The following is a 15,284-nucleotide window of genomic DNA, read 5'->3' as shown; positions in this document are numbered from 1 at the left end:
CCCCAGTTTTTAAATGAATTCGTTGTGAGTGTTCGAAGCCATAAAAAAGGTTACATACGAGACCTGTTATAAGCCCTCTGAGATAAGGTTTGATCTAATGGACTTTCATAGTTGTGGGCTAGTTCACAATGTGTTCCATTAAGTCTAATAAGCTATCGAAAGGCGGATGGATTTCAGCTACCTTCAAACAACGAAACGTAGAGCATAAACAATCAATACATTGTATGGTTTTCGTGATCTTACACAATGTAAAGGGCTGTTTTTTATTATTTTGTATCCATTAATGCAGTGCCCTCATTCTACATTCTTATCTATGTGTGAAATACCAAAGAGATAGAAAATATTTAGGTGTCCCTTTTTTATCCAAGTTTGACGTATATACTTCATACATCCATTCCTGGTGTCCCAAAAAAAAGCTCCAAGTTTGTATAAGTAGATGGGTTTGACATGAATATTATAAAAAATTACCACGCTCAAACAGGATTACCAATCGTATTCGTTTAGAGTACATTTTCTTATTAAGGTCCCGTACCCAAAGGGTAAAACTGTTACTTCGCTATCCATCTGTCTGTCTGTCTATCCTCCCATCTGTTACCAGGCTGTCATCTCGTAAGAGATAGACAGTTGAAATTTTCAGAAATTATCTATTTCTGTTGACTATGAAACAATACAAAATCGAGTTAAAGCGCGGTCATATATTGGATGGATGACCAATATTGGTTTACAGTTACTTTTTAGATTATTTGTCCCGGAGCCTTTAATATCACATTAGGCAATTATCGCTACTTATGAGTAACCGAACAAAGAATCGGCTTTTTTAAATATGCTTAAAATTTCACCATTCTCCTTATCAGGACGTATGACGATGAAACTACTCCGAATTGACGCTTGCAAAGCCGCAGGCAAAACCTAGTAATAAATAAACCCGAAGTCAAGGGGTGGAGGTGGTGCCTTATCTCTCTCCGTTAGTGAATAGTGGAAAGTGACGTTTGCTCGCATACCTGTTTTCTATATTATATTATATTAGTCTCAATGGATACTAGTGACAGTGGCCGAGCGAGAGTCAGCAGGACTTCCAAAAGCAACTACAGAACTTCTTGCCGGCTTTTCTCTGAAACTGCTTTCCGAACCGATGGTAAATGGTAAAATTATCTTATGACGATACAAAGATACTTCTTTGAGAAGTCAAATTAAATAAATAAATGCTTCACTATGCATTGGATTAAAGATAAATAAGTATTAAAAAAAAACGTTTCGTACTGTCAAATAAATAGATTTAATAAGGTTAAAAAAAACTCGCCACGAATTTTAAACTTTATTTTCACATTTTTCGTAATAAACGATAGATATTAAGTATCTACTTGTCATTCCTGTCAGTCCATTTTAAATATTAAAAAACTACGATAAATTAATATGACAGTTTTTTGGGTTCCGTAGTCTTCAAGGATCTCTTATAGGTTTCACCTTGTCTTTGTGTGTCCGTCCTCTCTGGTTTAGCTAAAAATCTATTAATACAATCAAACTATGTTTGGCATGAGTATAGGTACACGTTTATCACAACGAATTAGTGTTTAAATAGAATCTTTAAAAAAAAACAATTTTTTAGGACACTCCAATCAGTCATAAGTCATAAGTCTTAAATCGGAACACGCGCTATACATTTTAACTTTTAGTCTATATTCCCTCTCCCAAGGCAACTGTGCTGAATTTCAGAATAAAGTTTGTACTTTTTTCGCATCTAACTGTTGTTTATGTTATATACTGTTGTTTTGCGATTATGCCATACAGACTACAGACTACAATTTTATTATGTACAGGTTTAGGTCCCTCTTATCATTCTTTCATCATTAATTTCCATCTTAATATTCTTAATTCAGTGTGTTACATTTGTATAGCACTTAGATTGTAAAAATATTAACAACAGCGTTATATTTTATCCATCCTTTTAATAGTTGCGTAATATGATGACATATTATAAATATTCATAGTAATAGTAGGAGTAGTAGGTATATTCAAGACGATGTTTTATAGCGCGGATATATCCAACGCAAATATTCCTTTTTGAAAAAAAAAACAGAGCAGCAGGAATGGGAAATGACCTTAGTATGCACCTACTGACACTATTCAAAGCATATTTATAGAGTTGATATAATTTGAAACTTTAGAAAATTGAACGCATAATTTATAAATGTTTGTTACATTATGTTAAAAGAATTACGTAATTTTGTTTTTACCCGTTTTACTCAAAAACGTTTATTAAAAAAAAATCTACAAAAGTTAAGTCTTTAATTTCTACACATAACATTAAATTCACTTTAACACAAGATATCTTGCAGTCATTCATAATAACGCTATAATATAGATTTACATTATAGGTACATAGGTAGGTACAAAATATAGTAGCTGCGTGTTTATAACTTTTCGCATAATAGGTAAAAATTGTATTATTTGAGTTTATTCATTTACCTATTAAATCGTATTTTCTCGTATGTAACTATGCTAATACATACGATATAAAAGCAGCCATGATATAAAGTATAAACATACAAATTTACATTAAAGCTATATACGTCTTCAAATCCTTTTCAAGCATACACAATAACCATAAACAATTACAAGGAGCGATCACGATCCTAGTATTATGATAAACATTATCTGAGTTACACAATGACCACACTGGAATGCAGGCTCCCATTTCTGACTTTCAACGAGGTTAATTTCGTTTTCTCTGTTGATATCTTCTTATTTTAAATTTTATCACGCCTTAGATACTTCCGCTATTTACATAGAACTTTATCAATAAATAAATATGTAATTAGATATTTTTATAAGGTATTTTACATTGAATAAACAACGATATCCAATTCCTATTATAATAGATAATATAGTAAAGAGATAAAGAGTATTTTCATAATAAAAAAACGTTAATATTGAATAATTGTATCAAAATACGTTAAACTGTAACTGTCGGTGTATTCCTATATAAATTTACCGCGCCTAAATTAATTTGTTTCTAGGAAACATCGACCTACAATATCAACAAACACATATAAAATGGTGGGAGTGTGGAAACCTAGTACAAACCAAACCACCCAAGAGAGAAAGAGACAGCGAATTACATACATCTACTTCATTTTTTTAACCATTTATCGAGCTAGTCAGTGCTGGACTTTGATTTTACTTAATTTGAGCATTTCTATGGTAATCCATCGAAACAAAAAAAATGGTAGGAAAGAAAATTTTACAATAATGGTCCAGACCACATAATATTACGTGCTTAATACAATCGAGCAAAGCTACACTGTTTTAAAACCTATGTAAGTTTGAGTTATATTAATGTCCAAAAAAGGCCTACCAACTAAAACAATCATATTTTCAATACGGTTAAAGTGTCTCGTGGACATCACTGTTTTTTACTAGCACATCTATCACTGTACGAACACATGTACCTAGGTAATTTTTTTTTCGACAGGTCCATGAGTTGTGTATCTTAAACATTCGAGACCTTTTATGGTTCGTTAAACAAACATTTTAAAGCTATTACATTCAACCTGAAAATAACATAAAAAACGATCAATATGAATGAAATGAAATGAAATTATAATACAGAGTTATAAAAAACTGGGGGTGCGGAAATATAAACTTATTAAATTATGTTTATATGTTACAGTTAAAACCGATTTTTTTCTAATTAAATGAAGTTTTATTTTCGTCCAACTGGTTTCTGTTTGGTTAGGCTTTTCGTTCGTTTGTTTTTTTGGCACGCCCTGCGTGCCATAATCGACTTCTTCGACTTCGCTGACGCAGCACGCTCGCTTCTCTCGCTTAGCTCGTGCGGTGATTCACAAACAACCTTAGACGATTTTCATAATAAACTGTACTCAAATATCATACTAAACTGTGTATTCAGATAAAAAAGACAAGACAACATTTTAGTTTTTAACGTTAATATTATTCAATTATTTACAACTAGTTCTAACTAGGAAAAACGCGTTGTAACGAAAAACGGGTTATAACAGTAACATATATAATTACGCTCAACGGGCGGAGTAATAACAAATTAATTATTAATCAGTTTCCGTTACTCTATCATACTATCAATAAGTTAATATTCATTAACGTTCAAACATTAATTAGATATGCAAACATTCAACACATTACCAGAAATTGTCTCAGTATGTTAAAAATAACGGTATATATGAGATAAAATATATGGATTAAAAACATAAAATAGGGCAAAGGTCACCTGTACGGTCAGTTATTTGATCCAAAGCCGCAGTCTTGGGTTTCGTCTAATCGGCTTCGACGACAGACCTAATTAATAGAACAGTCGTTATGAAACCGCAGAGTAAATACACGGTAAATACTACACTTTACAGTTTGCTTAAGATTTAAAAGACTTGACAAAGCGTACATTGCGCAATACTTAGAAGTAGGTTTTATAGTTGAATGGAGAATAGCACTAAATAATCACAGAAAGTTTTCATCGATAAATTTAAGTAGCATTACGGCGCAGTAAAAAGACATTGTGATAGAAATATGCCAGATAATGCAGGGTAGTCAGGCCTCCAGCTACCCCTTTGTTAGTAAAAAGGAAAAGATAACGGCATTCTATGCATCTCATCGCGCATGCGTATAAGCAGGGGCAGTTCTAGCTCGTGTAGATGGTGCAATGAAACCCTTTCGCCCCCTAGGCTTATCCTGACGATGCTTTTAGCTGTCCTGAGACGGCGGTGTGCATTGCACACCCTTTACTATAGGTTAAACAGCCCCTACGTATAAGCACAGCAATGGACCATAGCAGTAAAATCGAACCATGGTGCCAGCAGAAAAAATAGATGAAGAAGTGCGATCTTCTCTTGTTTTCTTAACATATGAATCCACTTGTAAATATCCGTATACCCTGATACCTACTATATTACTTCCATAATATCTTACACCTACAAAAATCTAGTTTCAATAATAGCATAGGCATTCTTAATATTCTCGATAGAGTAAACTATAATGTATATACTAAATGAATGATTCATCTGAATAACATTTTATATTGATAGCAATTTTGTTGTATAAGTGACAACCGATGTTAAAAAAACATCGTTAATAGAATTATTTATACGTTTTAAATGCTAATTTTTTTTTATCACTTTTTAATATTGTTTTGATCATCCTATATATATCTGGGGTATTACTTAACGCGTGAAGAAAAAATTTCTACGATACGTGGATAGATTATATGGAGTAGGACTTTATAATACTAATATTTTTATTATCAATAACAAAAATATTACCAACTCTACCATACATTTGATACATAGGTACTCTATTGATTAATATGATTATGGTCTATGGACTAAAACTCCCCATTAAGTATTGTATTATTTTAATTATCCTTTATAAATCTGTTCTTAAATAACCTAAAAACTCATATTCGTCGGCATAGTGGACACATCTTCAGAGGGACTTTGACTCGAGCTGAACGAACTAAGAGTTTCCCGCGTCTCCTCTCGGATACGTAAGTGCTCTGTACTCGACGGCGGTCTCGATAATTTCTCTTTTTGTTCTTTCGACTTCTCCTTGCTGCTGTGTTTGTGTTTATGTTTGTGCTTGTGCTTCTTTTTGTCCTTTTTCTTCTTCTTGGCCTGGGAGTAATTTACATATTAGATTTATGGTAAAATAAAGAAAAACGCAATCTAAATACCATATCAGAGTTTTCCAAAGACTGTTACAGATAAGTGTGTTCAAGTATTAAATTAATACAAATTTATTCAAGTATCTGCCGAGTGTTACTTAAAAGATTATAACCACGAGACGGGTAAGGCTAAAAATAACTCGAAGTTATTTTTAGGACGTAAAACCTTGTTTTTTTTGATTCATTTGGTATCGGAAATAAAAGTAGCGGTTTCGTTCGTACGAAAGTTCGTTCAACCTTATATCAAAGATCTGTCAAATAACTGGTTTAAAGACTGTTTTAGGGACCCGTACTCAAGGGTTGTAACGGGACCCTAGACATAAAGGGACATCGACATATTTAGACTTGGATGTCCCTTTGTCTATCTGATTGTCTGTCTGTATTTCTGTTGTCGATATGATAAGAAATGATAAATAAAAATCAACTTAAGTAATGGTTCGCACTGTCATAAATTTATGACCAAGTGTTTGTTTTTTGCAGTTGTTGTTTTTTTATTTGTACCTAAATCTTACCCGCAGAATCGCGAATCCGACTAGCACTTGGCCGATTATTTTAGATTTGTAAGTATACCGAGAGATTACCCAGTACGGACTATATATACTCAATTACACTTATGTAACACTCATGGATATTTGATACATTAAATAACTGTACAAAGATTCGCTTTATAAAATACAAATACACCTTTTTCTCATTAGAATATATTTATATAAAAGACAGTCGAGTTAGCTATACCACTTTTAACTAAAGAAGGTCTCAACGGATTTTAACAATTACTTTTCTTGTTTTTTTTTTATCGATTACTGCTGAATTAATCAATATTAACAATTTTTTTTTTTCATTAAAAAATAATATTGTATTCTAAAACGGCATCGTGATATATAAGCCACGCATAATCTTCTCTTTCACTCTTAGGAATAAAATAATTTGCATCTCGCTCGCTATTAAATCTACATGTACAGGAGTAGGGCAATTACCTGAATTTCGTATTTTCAATAACCAATTTTAAATATAAGTCGTATTACCTTAGGAGCTCCCAATTCGTCCTTAAGGTCATGCCGGAACATGCCCGGCTCGAAGCCGATGGGCCCGGAAGAGCCGGGTATACCGGGTAAAGGCGCCGCATTGTCCGATATAAACTCACGTTTCGAATCGTCCTGGGAAAAATTCAAGTTCAATTATCACCGGTCTATAATATCTATATATACGGTCATATCATTCCGATTACTCCATCCGTCCACCGATTTATAAGTATAAACAAGGCGGAAAGAGCTGAATTAAAATCGTTAGTCTTTTAAACTGAGCAAATCTGATAAATTGTTCGTTAAAAAGTAATTTAAAATCAATATCCATTTTAACAGAATAATTAAAGAAGAATCACACGAGTCCAAACCCTTGTTTGAAAGTCAGGATCAATTATCATCCCAACACCCAACACAGAAGACAAACTCAACCCACATAGTATAATTAATCTATTCTCCGTTTTGTGAATAAAATCACCTTAACATCAAAACAGATGTCTATATAATTACTAGCTGCGCCTCGTGGTTTCACCCGCGTAAGTCCGTATCCCGTAGGAATATCGATATAAAAAGTTGCCTATATGTTATTCCAGTTGTCCAGCTGTCTACGTACCAAATTTCATTGCAATCGATTCAGAAGTTTTTGCGTGAAAGAGCAACAAACTCACACACATAATTACAAAATTTCGCATTTATAATATTAGTAGGATATATCAGGAAATTGTCTAATTACAACTTACCCCATAATTACTTATTGGAATATCGTGCACGGAAATGACATCAACGTGTTTATCATCCTCTTCCTTGATGCTGGAGAGCGGCACGGGAAGGTTATCATCCCTTGGCAAGTCTAGACGCGGTGGTAATGTATCCATCAAGTCCGGCTCGCGTTTAACTATAGTCTAAAAAGAAATAAAGATTTAATTTCATCATCATCATCTCTCTATTCCTTTAAAAACACAAACTGCTCTGTTACGACACAGTGCGTTTAAATATGAATTGTATATAATACTACAAAAGAAAATTAGAGTCATCTGGGTATTTCAAGTTCAGGTATAATTGTCTTTTTCACAATTTGCTAATTTTTAATCCCAAAAATTTCAATCCTTAAAAAGCAAAAGGACAAAAAGTCTCAGAATTAGATCATAATATTATTTAAATCTGCAATATAAGCCGAATTCCTTTAAATATGTTTCAAAGTTAAATATTTTTGTTGGTCATGCGGCAAAAATGCTATCAGTATGCTATCAGTTTAGTTAGTAATCAAACCTCATCAATCTCCTGCTTAATAACTGGCTTCATCTCCAACTCCTTCTGTCTCTCTTTCTCCCTCTCCATTCTTTCTCTTTCTTTCTCCACCCTCTCTCTTTCCTTGCTGTGCATCTGTTTCATCATAGCCTGTATTTCTGGCAGAGGAACACATATCGGTCTCTTTAGGCCATACAACGTGTAATATAAATCGACAAGATCACACCGCAGTCTTGCGTCATTTGACAGGTGGCTGTTTACGTTGTTCCATAGCCTAAAACAGAATCGACATAAGTAATAATATAACAGCTTCCAAGAGTGAGATGCACGTCAAAATCAGGATGTAACAAAAAAAACCACGAATGGCTGAAATTGGTAAGAATTGCGCCAGCTCGCACCGGGGAAGTAACACATACCCACAGAAACACGGCGTGAAATAGTAGCATGTTACTGTTTCGTCCAGTGAGTTAAGTGCGCACGAAACGTTATCAGTCATATTTTATCAATCTAGCTGCGAAGGAATGGAACGTACGTCCTTATCCTTCCCAGTCCTTTCCTTTATTCCTCTCGCCAATCCTTCCTTAATCCCTTCCCAAAGGTCGGCAATCCATTTGTAGAGGCGTAAGGTTTGCAATGGACCTTATGCCTCTATAAATGTTCATGGGCGGTGGTAGCGCTTACCATCAGGCGACCCACCAGCTCCATTGCCGACTGACATAAAAAAAAAAAATATGATTTAAATGTATTCAAGGCAAGGACTCTACCTAGACAGGCATGCGCTTTCATAGACTGTATCTCTTTCACTTTCCATCAGGTGGGATTTCAGTCAAATTCCTGGCTATATAATGTAAAAATAAAAAAGTGAGCGGCCCTTCCCAGACCATTCCTTCATCAATCCATTGGTATTTCCAAATGTTCATGGGCGGTGGTTATCGCTTACCATCAGGCGATCCACCAGCTCCATTACCGACTATGTCTTAAAAAAAAGGGCACGCGCAAACAGCGCTGCCACACGACGCGTCCACCTGTGCACCACCGCCTCGGCGTCCAGGCGGTGCCGCTGCGCGCGCTCGAAGGGCGGCATGGCGACGAGCAGGCGCGCGAGCCCGTGCCGCACGCCCGGGTCGGGGTCGCTCTCCACCGCGGTCAGCAGGCTCGACAGGTCCTCCGGCTTGCCGTCCACGCGCACGAAGTCCACCAGGCACTCGAACGCCGCCAGCCGCACGTCTGCCGGCACAAGGGGGATTGTCAACGGGATGCGGAGTGTTAAGCACGTGGCTTGCCATTTAAATGAGCATTTAAAATCGTAACGATGTGCGTGTAACACTTACAAGGCTAGTGCTTAACATACAATTCTTTGGCATAGCATTTTTGTTATGGACAACAATATTTGTGTAATTCGTCTGTGCTCAGGCTAGTGTGGGTGCTATGGGTGATCTTGTTTGGTTAATTGTGTTTAAGTCAAGTGTGTGTAAAACGTGCAGTGTGAGTCCAAACGTTTTGGGTTGTAAATAATCATGTGGTATTTAAATAAATAAAAAATATATACAATGCCTAAGTTATAACATTAAAATAGATATGCTTACCAATATACTGGCCGTATTGCGCATAAGCTCTGAAAACAGTAGGAATACTTGGTAAGTGGCCACACTGCTGCAGCCGTCGTATAGCCCGTAAGCAACTTACGGTGACAGTATTTTTGTAACATGGCAACACCTTCTCTAAGTTCAGCACTCTTGTTATTTCTTCTAACACTAATTTTGTGTCTGCTGATAACGAATCTGCTGTTATTGGTGCACCCTGTATATAAATGGATGTTCCTTATCAGATTTTTACATAAGTCCAATCTTAAAAATAATCTAGATAATATAAAAATCATGGACCAATAACATTTTGATCAACTTACCGGTTGCAAAACAGAAATAACTGGTGTTATAGTGGCCGCCAATGCGTCAACTAACGCAGCTCTATAATAATTGTCTGAGAAATGATTTTTCGAGTTGTCATTATATTTGAAAAGATCCAAAAGGAAGCGTACCACTTCTGGCGGACATATACCATGGATGTTTCTTAAACCTGTTTGTAGAGTGAAAAAAAAACTAAGTATTGTAAAAAAATGAAGTAGAAAAATAATGTTTTATATTAAAACTACGATTTTTAAATAAAATCACATTAAGTTATTAAATTATGATAGTTATTTAAGGAACACATACCTGCCATAGCAACTGGAATGGTCTTTTGCAGGAAGTAATGTTGAAGATTGTCAAAATTATTTTGTTTAATAATATGTGGGGCTGAGAAAGAACCAAACATTTTGCGGAATATTGTTAACATTGCTGGTGGACCAGCCCATGTACTTATCATCGCATTTGCTACCTATAAACGTAGAAAACATTTTAATAAGTTTCCAAGTCTTTTAATTACAACTATAACATTAGAACATATACAACATATACAACTATAACATTACAACTATAACATTATTACAATTATAACATTAGAACATTTATGGGCTATAACGCGGTTTAAATACTTTTTTTTTTATCTCAGTACCTGTAGCAAAAAGTTTGTATAGACAAAAAAATTGACAATTGAACATTTTTAAGCCAAACTGGACCTAATGATTTGATGATACAAAGCTTTTTTTAAACAATCACCATACCTTCGTCAAACAATGCGCAGCCCTGCACCTAATCTTGTAATAAGTCTGTTCATTCTCAATAGTGTCAGTAAGAGCCATCCTGGTAGCGGGTTCTGGGTAATTGTGCAGGGCATCTATAGCCTCACTTTGTGCTGTGACGTCACGCTCGTGACGTAACTGGTACTGCCACTGGTAGTCCGGTTGGGATATCACTGTACTTCGTAGAAGCGACATTTCTGGGTCCAAGCGGATCCAGAGTACTGGAGAATCGCTGGAATTTTGATAATTTAAGAAATTTGCATAAAAAGTATTGTATGAAATGTGGAATGAAAATTTATATACTGTCTTCCATCATCATTAATATAAATAGCATAAATACATATCCTAATAACATGAAGAAAAATGATGTGCTTTATCAATCAATTGACCACCACTCGTTTGGAAGAGTTATATTAATTGTTTATGATGTAAAAATCTATTCTTGTATCAAGAAAGAAGATCGGTTTTATTTACTAAAACCGAGTCACTTGGAAATTTATTGTGGGATGAACTATATTGCTTACTCCATAGCCGACAGATCCATATCCACCTCTTCACCAGTGCACAAAGGAATCTTCTTCTTCTTATTCCTTCTACTCTTACTGTGACATGTGATATCAGCCTTCACAACTGTGTTCTCTATTTGCAAGGTATGCTTGAACGTTCCATCCAACTCCTGTAGCTGTACCAACAAAGGACCGACATATTTGCGAATGCCGCGCTCATGCACGCTGTCTTGACGGATTTCTAGCTCAACTGTATTTCTACATAAAAAGAATATAAAATAAAATAAAAACAATAAATTAAATTTTATGCTTAATGTTAACGCATTGCTTTGACCAAAACTAAAGCTTGAGGATACAGTTAGTATATTTTGTAAGATTGATTGTTTCTATGTTAACTGATACGGTATTAAACAACTATAGATTGAAATACTAACTATATATTGAATACATTTGAACATTATATTATTTTTCTTATGAAATATAGTTATCTAAATTAATGAAATGAAAAAATTAAAAACATGAAAACAAATTATAAATCATACCTCTTTCTATTAAAAACAGAAGTTAACTGAAACTTAGCGTGACCTCCAGTACGGACCCATTGATCAACAAAAACTGCCATATCTTTGCCAGTCACCGTGAAAATCGCTTTTACGAATAAATTCGTGGACAGCAATAAGTGGCCCCAAAGTCCACTCCCAATTTTGGTATTAGCAGCATTTGTGGCTAAAGAAAGTTGCTTGTTGAAAACTTGGAGTAGCAGTTCTTGACCTATCCTTTGTTCCAACATACGAAGCACTAGATGTGACTTTTTACGCATTACCTATAAGGAAATAATGGAAATAAAACTTAAAGGAAAAAAAGTACAGATATTAAGAATAACATAGAAATGCAAAGGACATTGTTTATATATTGCAGAGACGTTAAATGATCTTTTCAATTTTTTTAAGAAAAATATGATACATTCCAAAAAAGCTTTAAAACTGCTAAGCAATAGAAAAACCTATTTAATCATAGGTCTGATTAGAAACAATAAATACATGGAGCTTCTAAATAGGCTTCAGTGTGTATTTTCTCTATCAAACTTACTTCAATATATTTTGGTGACATAGTGTGAACATTTCTAACAGGGAAGTAGAAAACATCCTTGGGCTCAACTCTTGCCCCACTGGCTGGCGGCTGCCAAGGGTCCAAGACTATGCCACCATATTGCTCTTCATATTGTACAACCTACAAAAAATATAAAATAAAAGTTTAGATGGTAATTCATTACTATTTCTTATTTAAAAATGACATCACAAAGTAGGTAAATATCTAGACATTTACAGGAATGCCAAAATTATCAATTTAATCCCTCTTTAAGCCTTTAAAAAGACAATTGTATTTTAAATGGATATTTAATATCTGATTCAGATATTTAAATTGTAGAATGGGCTTATATGTAAAGGATAATATAATAAACTTACATCTTGCAATTCTTGATGTATCAAATACCTATATTCATTATTGCCGAAGCACTTCTTGGAGTACAATCCACACAGATAATCCGGTATTCCTTTAGCCAACCACAAATCAGACCAATTCTGCATAGTTATGAAGCAACCAAAAAACTGTTCAGCCACCGCTTGAGCCATGGCCTTTCGACTAATATATGTTTGGTCTATTATGGCTATTGAATGTAATAAATGTGTGCTAAGTATTGACATAGTTGTGTAGGCTGTGGCATCATCTTCTGTCTAGAAAATATATAAATATTTTTTATGAAACAGTTACTATTCCATTCTTCCATGGACCAGCTTTTAATTAAGATACTTAAATATGAAAAAAATTTCCTTGTAAAATCATTTTCTTTTTATAATCTTACCTCATCAACAAAAACTTGTTTATAACATGGGTATGGATATCTAGTTGAAAGGGTCTCCTCATAGAATTCAAAAGCCTCATGCAGATAACGCACTGTGTTCTTCAATATTTGTATTAAATTTGGTAAACAATAATGGGTCACTTCATTCATAAATGGATCTACGTAAGTTTCAAATGGTCTGCAAAATATAAATATATGAGTTCATCAAAGAACTATATGGAAATACATAGTAATCAAGTTTGTACATTGTTAATTAAATGTTAAAAAAAATATATGTAGACAGTAATTTTACTATTAAGTGGAAATCGGAATGTTCATTGAATATTATTAATTGAAATTCAATAAAAGACCACTATAGTAAAAGCATAAGTTTATTTTTTTTTTACAAAAAATTGGCACAAAATAATATGCAGACCTTCAAACTAGTGGTAAAGTATGTCACTAAGGCCAGACTAAAGAAAGGTTTTATGTTTCTATGTTCTACCATGACAAAAAAAAATTTAAACTGAGCAAAACCTTACCCAATTGCCAATGCAATATTAGGAGCGCATGCTGGAGTATTAACCACATAGTGGAAAGTCTTTCGTCTATGATCAGGGGTGTACACAACATCTAGCAACTCCCCACACGACACTGCTGTTAGGCTCTCATCAACTGTGAATTCCAACTTCCAAGTGCATGGTTCAGCGAAACTGTCCACACATGGAAACCAAAGTCTTGCTGAATGACCATAGGTAAACATGTGAGCAGATTTCTGAAAAATATTTTTATTTTCAATAAGCATTATGTCTAATTGAACAGTATTTAAAGTTTTATTACACTATATGTGAATTATTTTTGAATTCCCGCTTCGCATGTAACAACACAATGTGTATTTTCAAGAACAAAACTAAATAATAATTTTTACAAAAACCTAACCACCCTTCAAATCGTCAGAATTAGACCAAATTAAAGTAGGACAATACTGAAGACAAAGGCATTCAAATAAATATAAAATTATCAAAATAACCCAGTTCACCCAGTCTAAAGATCAAAGTAAAAAACACATTACAAAAATTTAATTAAGTACTTCCTTCTTTACATAAATTTCAATATACCTCTACTAAAGTGCCCTCTCCTTCAGGCACCACAAAATGCATCCCACCCTGTGGTGACTCCAATGAGAATTCAATTCCGATTCTAAGACCCCTGCCTTCACCAACTAAATGAGCCGCCTCATCAGGAACTTGGATATGAAGCTCTCCAGAATTATGATCAGGATCTATCTTTTGGGCAGCAGACAAATGGTATTGAGAGAAAACTTCCAATGACCTCCTGATGGAAAACAAATAAAACATGGTAGTGGTAGGAAAGATTTCGAGAATTATACCTTTCAGTTTGTAGTACTTACGTGTTCGGATCATTCTGACAAATATCCAGGAAGGGATCAAAGTATTGAAAATTAGCTTCATATTGATCATTTAGACACACTCTGTAGATTCGACACTGCTTTCCATTTAGACGAATGATTCTTAAGTTGTCTTTTAATGGTACTATGGTAAGTTCTACAAAGCCCTTAAATCAAAGCATAAAATTATAACCACTTCTCAAAAATAAAAATAGTACTTACTTAATTTGCATTTTAATTTCTAATGGAATACCTACAATAACGCTTCTTCGTTCGAAACTTATTCCTGTTAAGCTCAAAATTTGGTGAGCTGTAAAGATAAATGGCATATAGGTTAAAATAAACGAGTCTACGTTGTGAGGCAACAATATAAAAATACAGAAATACTTATAATTTAAAAGGGCGGCAATTGTCGCCAGTACGCTCTTTCTTCATCTTTTAAATTATTTCACTCCATTATATTTATATTTCAAACATTAAATTGGGAATTTGTAACATAGTATATTCATTTAGTATATTATGTGTTTACAAAAACAATAATCAAACACAGTTTCCGAAGCCTGGACCCTTTTCGAAAGTGCATGAAATTTGTCAAACTCACTCAATCGTCACATTGACACTGACGTCTGACTCCTATTTCTTTAGTTTTTTTCTCTTTTTATTTGCGAATGGAATAGACATTTTGGTTTCGGTATCTAATGCTGATTACTCACATTTGTACGAATACGCAAACCCACTAAAGTTAGGCGATAATTATTGCAAATGCTTTTTTTTAGCCCGTACAACACTTAACATATTATACGAATGTTAACACGCATGATTTAATATTACTTTTTGTTATTTTGTATACAAATTTACATAGATATGAGATTTCTTAATTTTTATTTG

General features: G+C 34.2%; 1 protein-coding gene across 1 annotated transcript; it reads right to left on the bottom strand.

Moving 5' to 3' along the window:
• Positions 1-5,363: 5,363 nt before the first annotated feature.
• LOC119834987 (transcription initiation factor TFIID subunit 2) lies at positions 5,364-15,010 on the bottom strand. Its single transcript, XM_038359566.1, has 19 exons — positions 14,788-15,010; positions 14,654-14,708; positions 14,400-14,563; positions 14,107-14,323; positions 13,531-13,763; positions 13,010-13,187; positions 12,612-12,881; positions 12,235-12,375; positions 11,688-11,968; positions 11,164-11,403; positions 10,622-10,871; positions 10,173-10,335; positions 9,866-10,035; positions 9,546-9,759; positions 8,985-9,186; positions 7,981-8,233; positions 7,452-7,613; positions 6,715-6,846; positions 5,364-5,639 (listed from the first exon to the last, which is right to left on the bottom strand). Exons 1-19 carry the CDS (start codon positions 14,829-14,831, stop codon positions 5,415-5,417), a joined length of 3,594 nt encoding a protein of 1,197 aa, XP_038215494.1. The 5' UTR covers positions 14,832-15,010; the 3' UTR covers positions 5,364-5,414.
• Positions 15,011-15,284: the final 274 nt, after the last annotated feature.

This window comes from Zerene cesonia, chromosome 20, assembly GCF_012273895.1.
Source record: "Zerene cesonia ecotype Mississippi chromosome 20, Zerene_cesonia_1.1, whole genome shotgun sequence".
Lineage (NCBI taxonomy): Eukaryota > Metazoa > Arthropoda > Insecta > Lepidoptera > Pieridae > Zerene > Zerene cesonia.
This window is presented reverse-complemented; position numbering and strand designations above follow the sequence as displayed.

Bases quoted from the DNA above. Each gene is read 5' to 3' on its own strand.
- LOC119834987 (XM_038359566.1), bottom strand. From the start codon at position 14,831: ATGAAGAAAGAGCGTACTGGCGACAATTGCCGCCCTTTTAAATT. The intron at 13,764-14,106 runs GTATATTGAAAT...AATATTTTTCAG, and splicing joins GAGAGGGCACTTTAGTAGAG to AAATCTGCTCACATGTTTAC. The intron at 6,847-7,451 runs GTAAGTTGTAAT...AATTTTTCCCAG, and splicing joins TTCCAATAAGTAATTATGGG to GACGATTCGAAACGTGAGTT.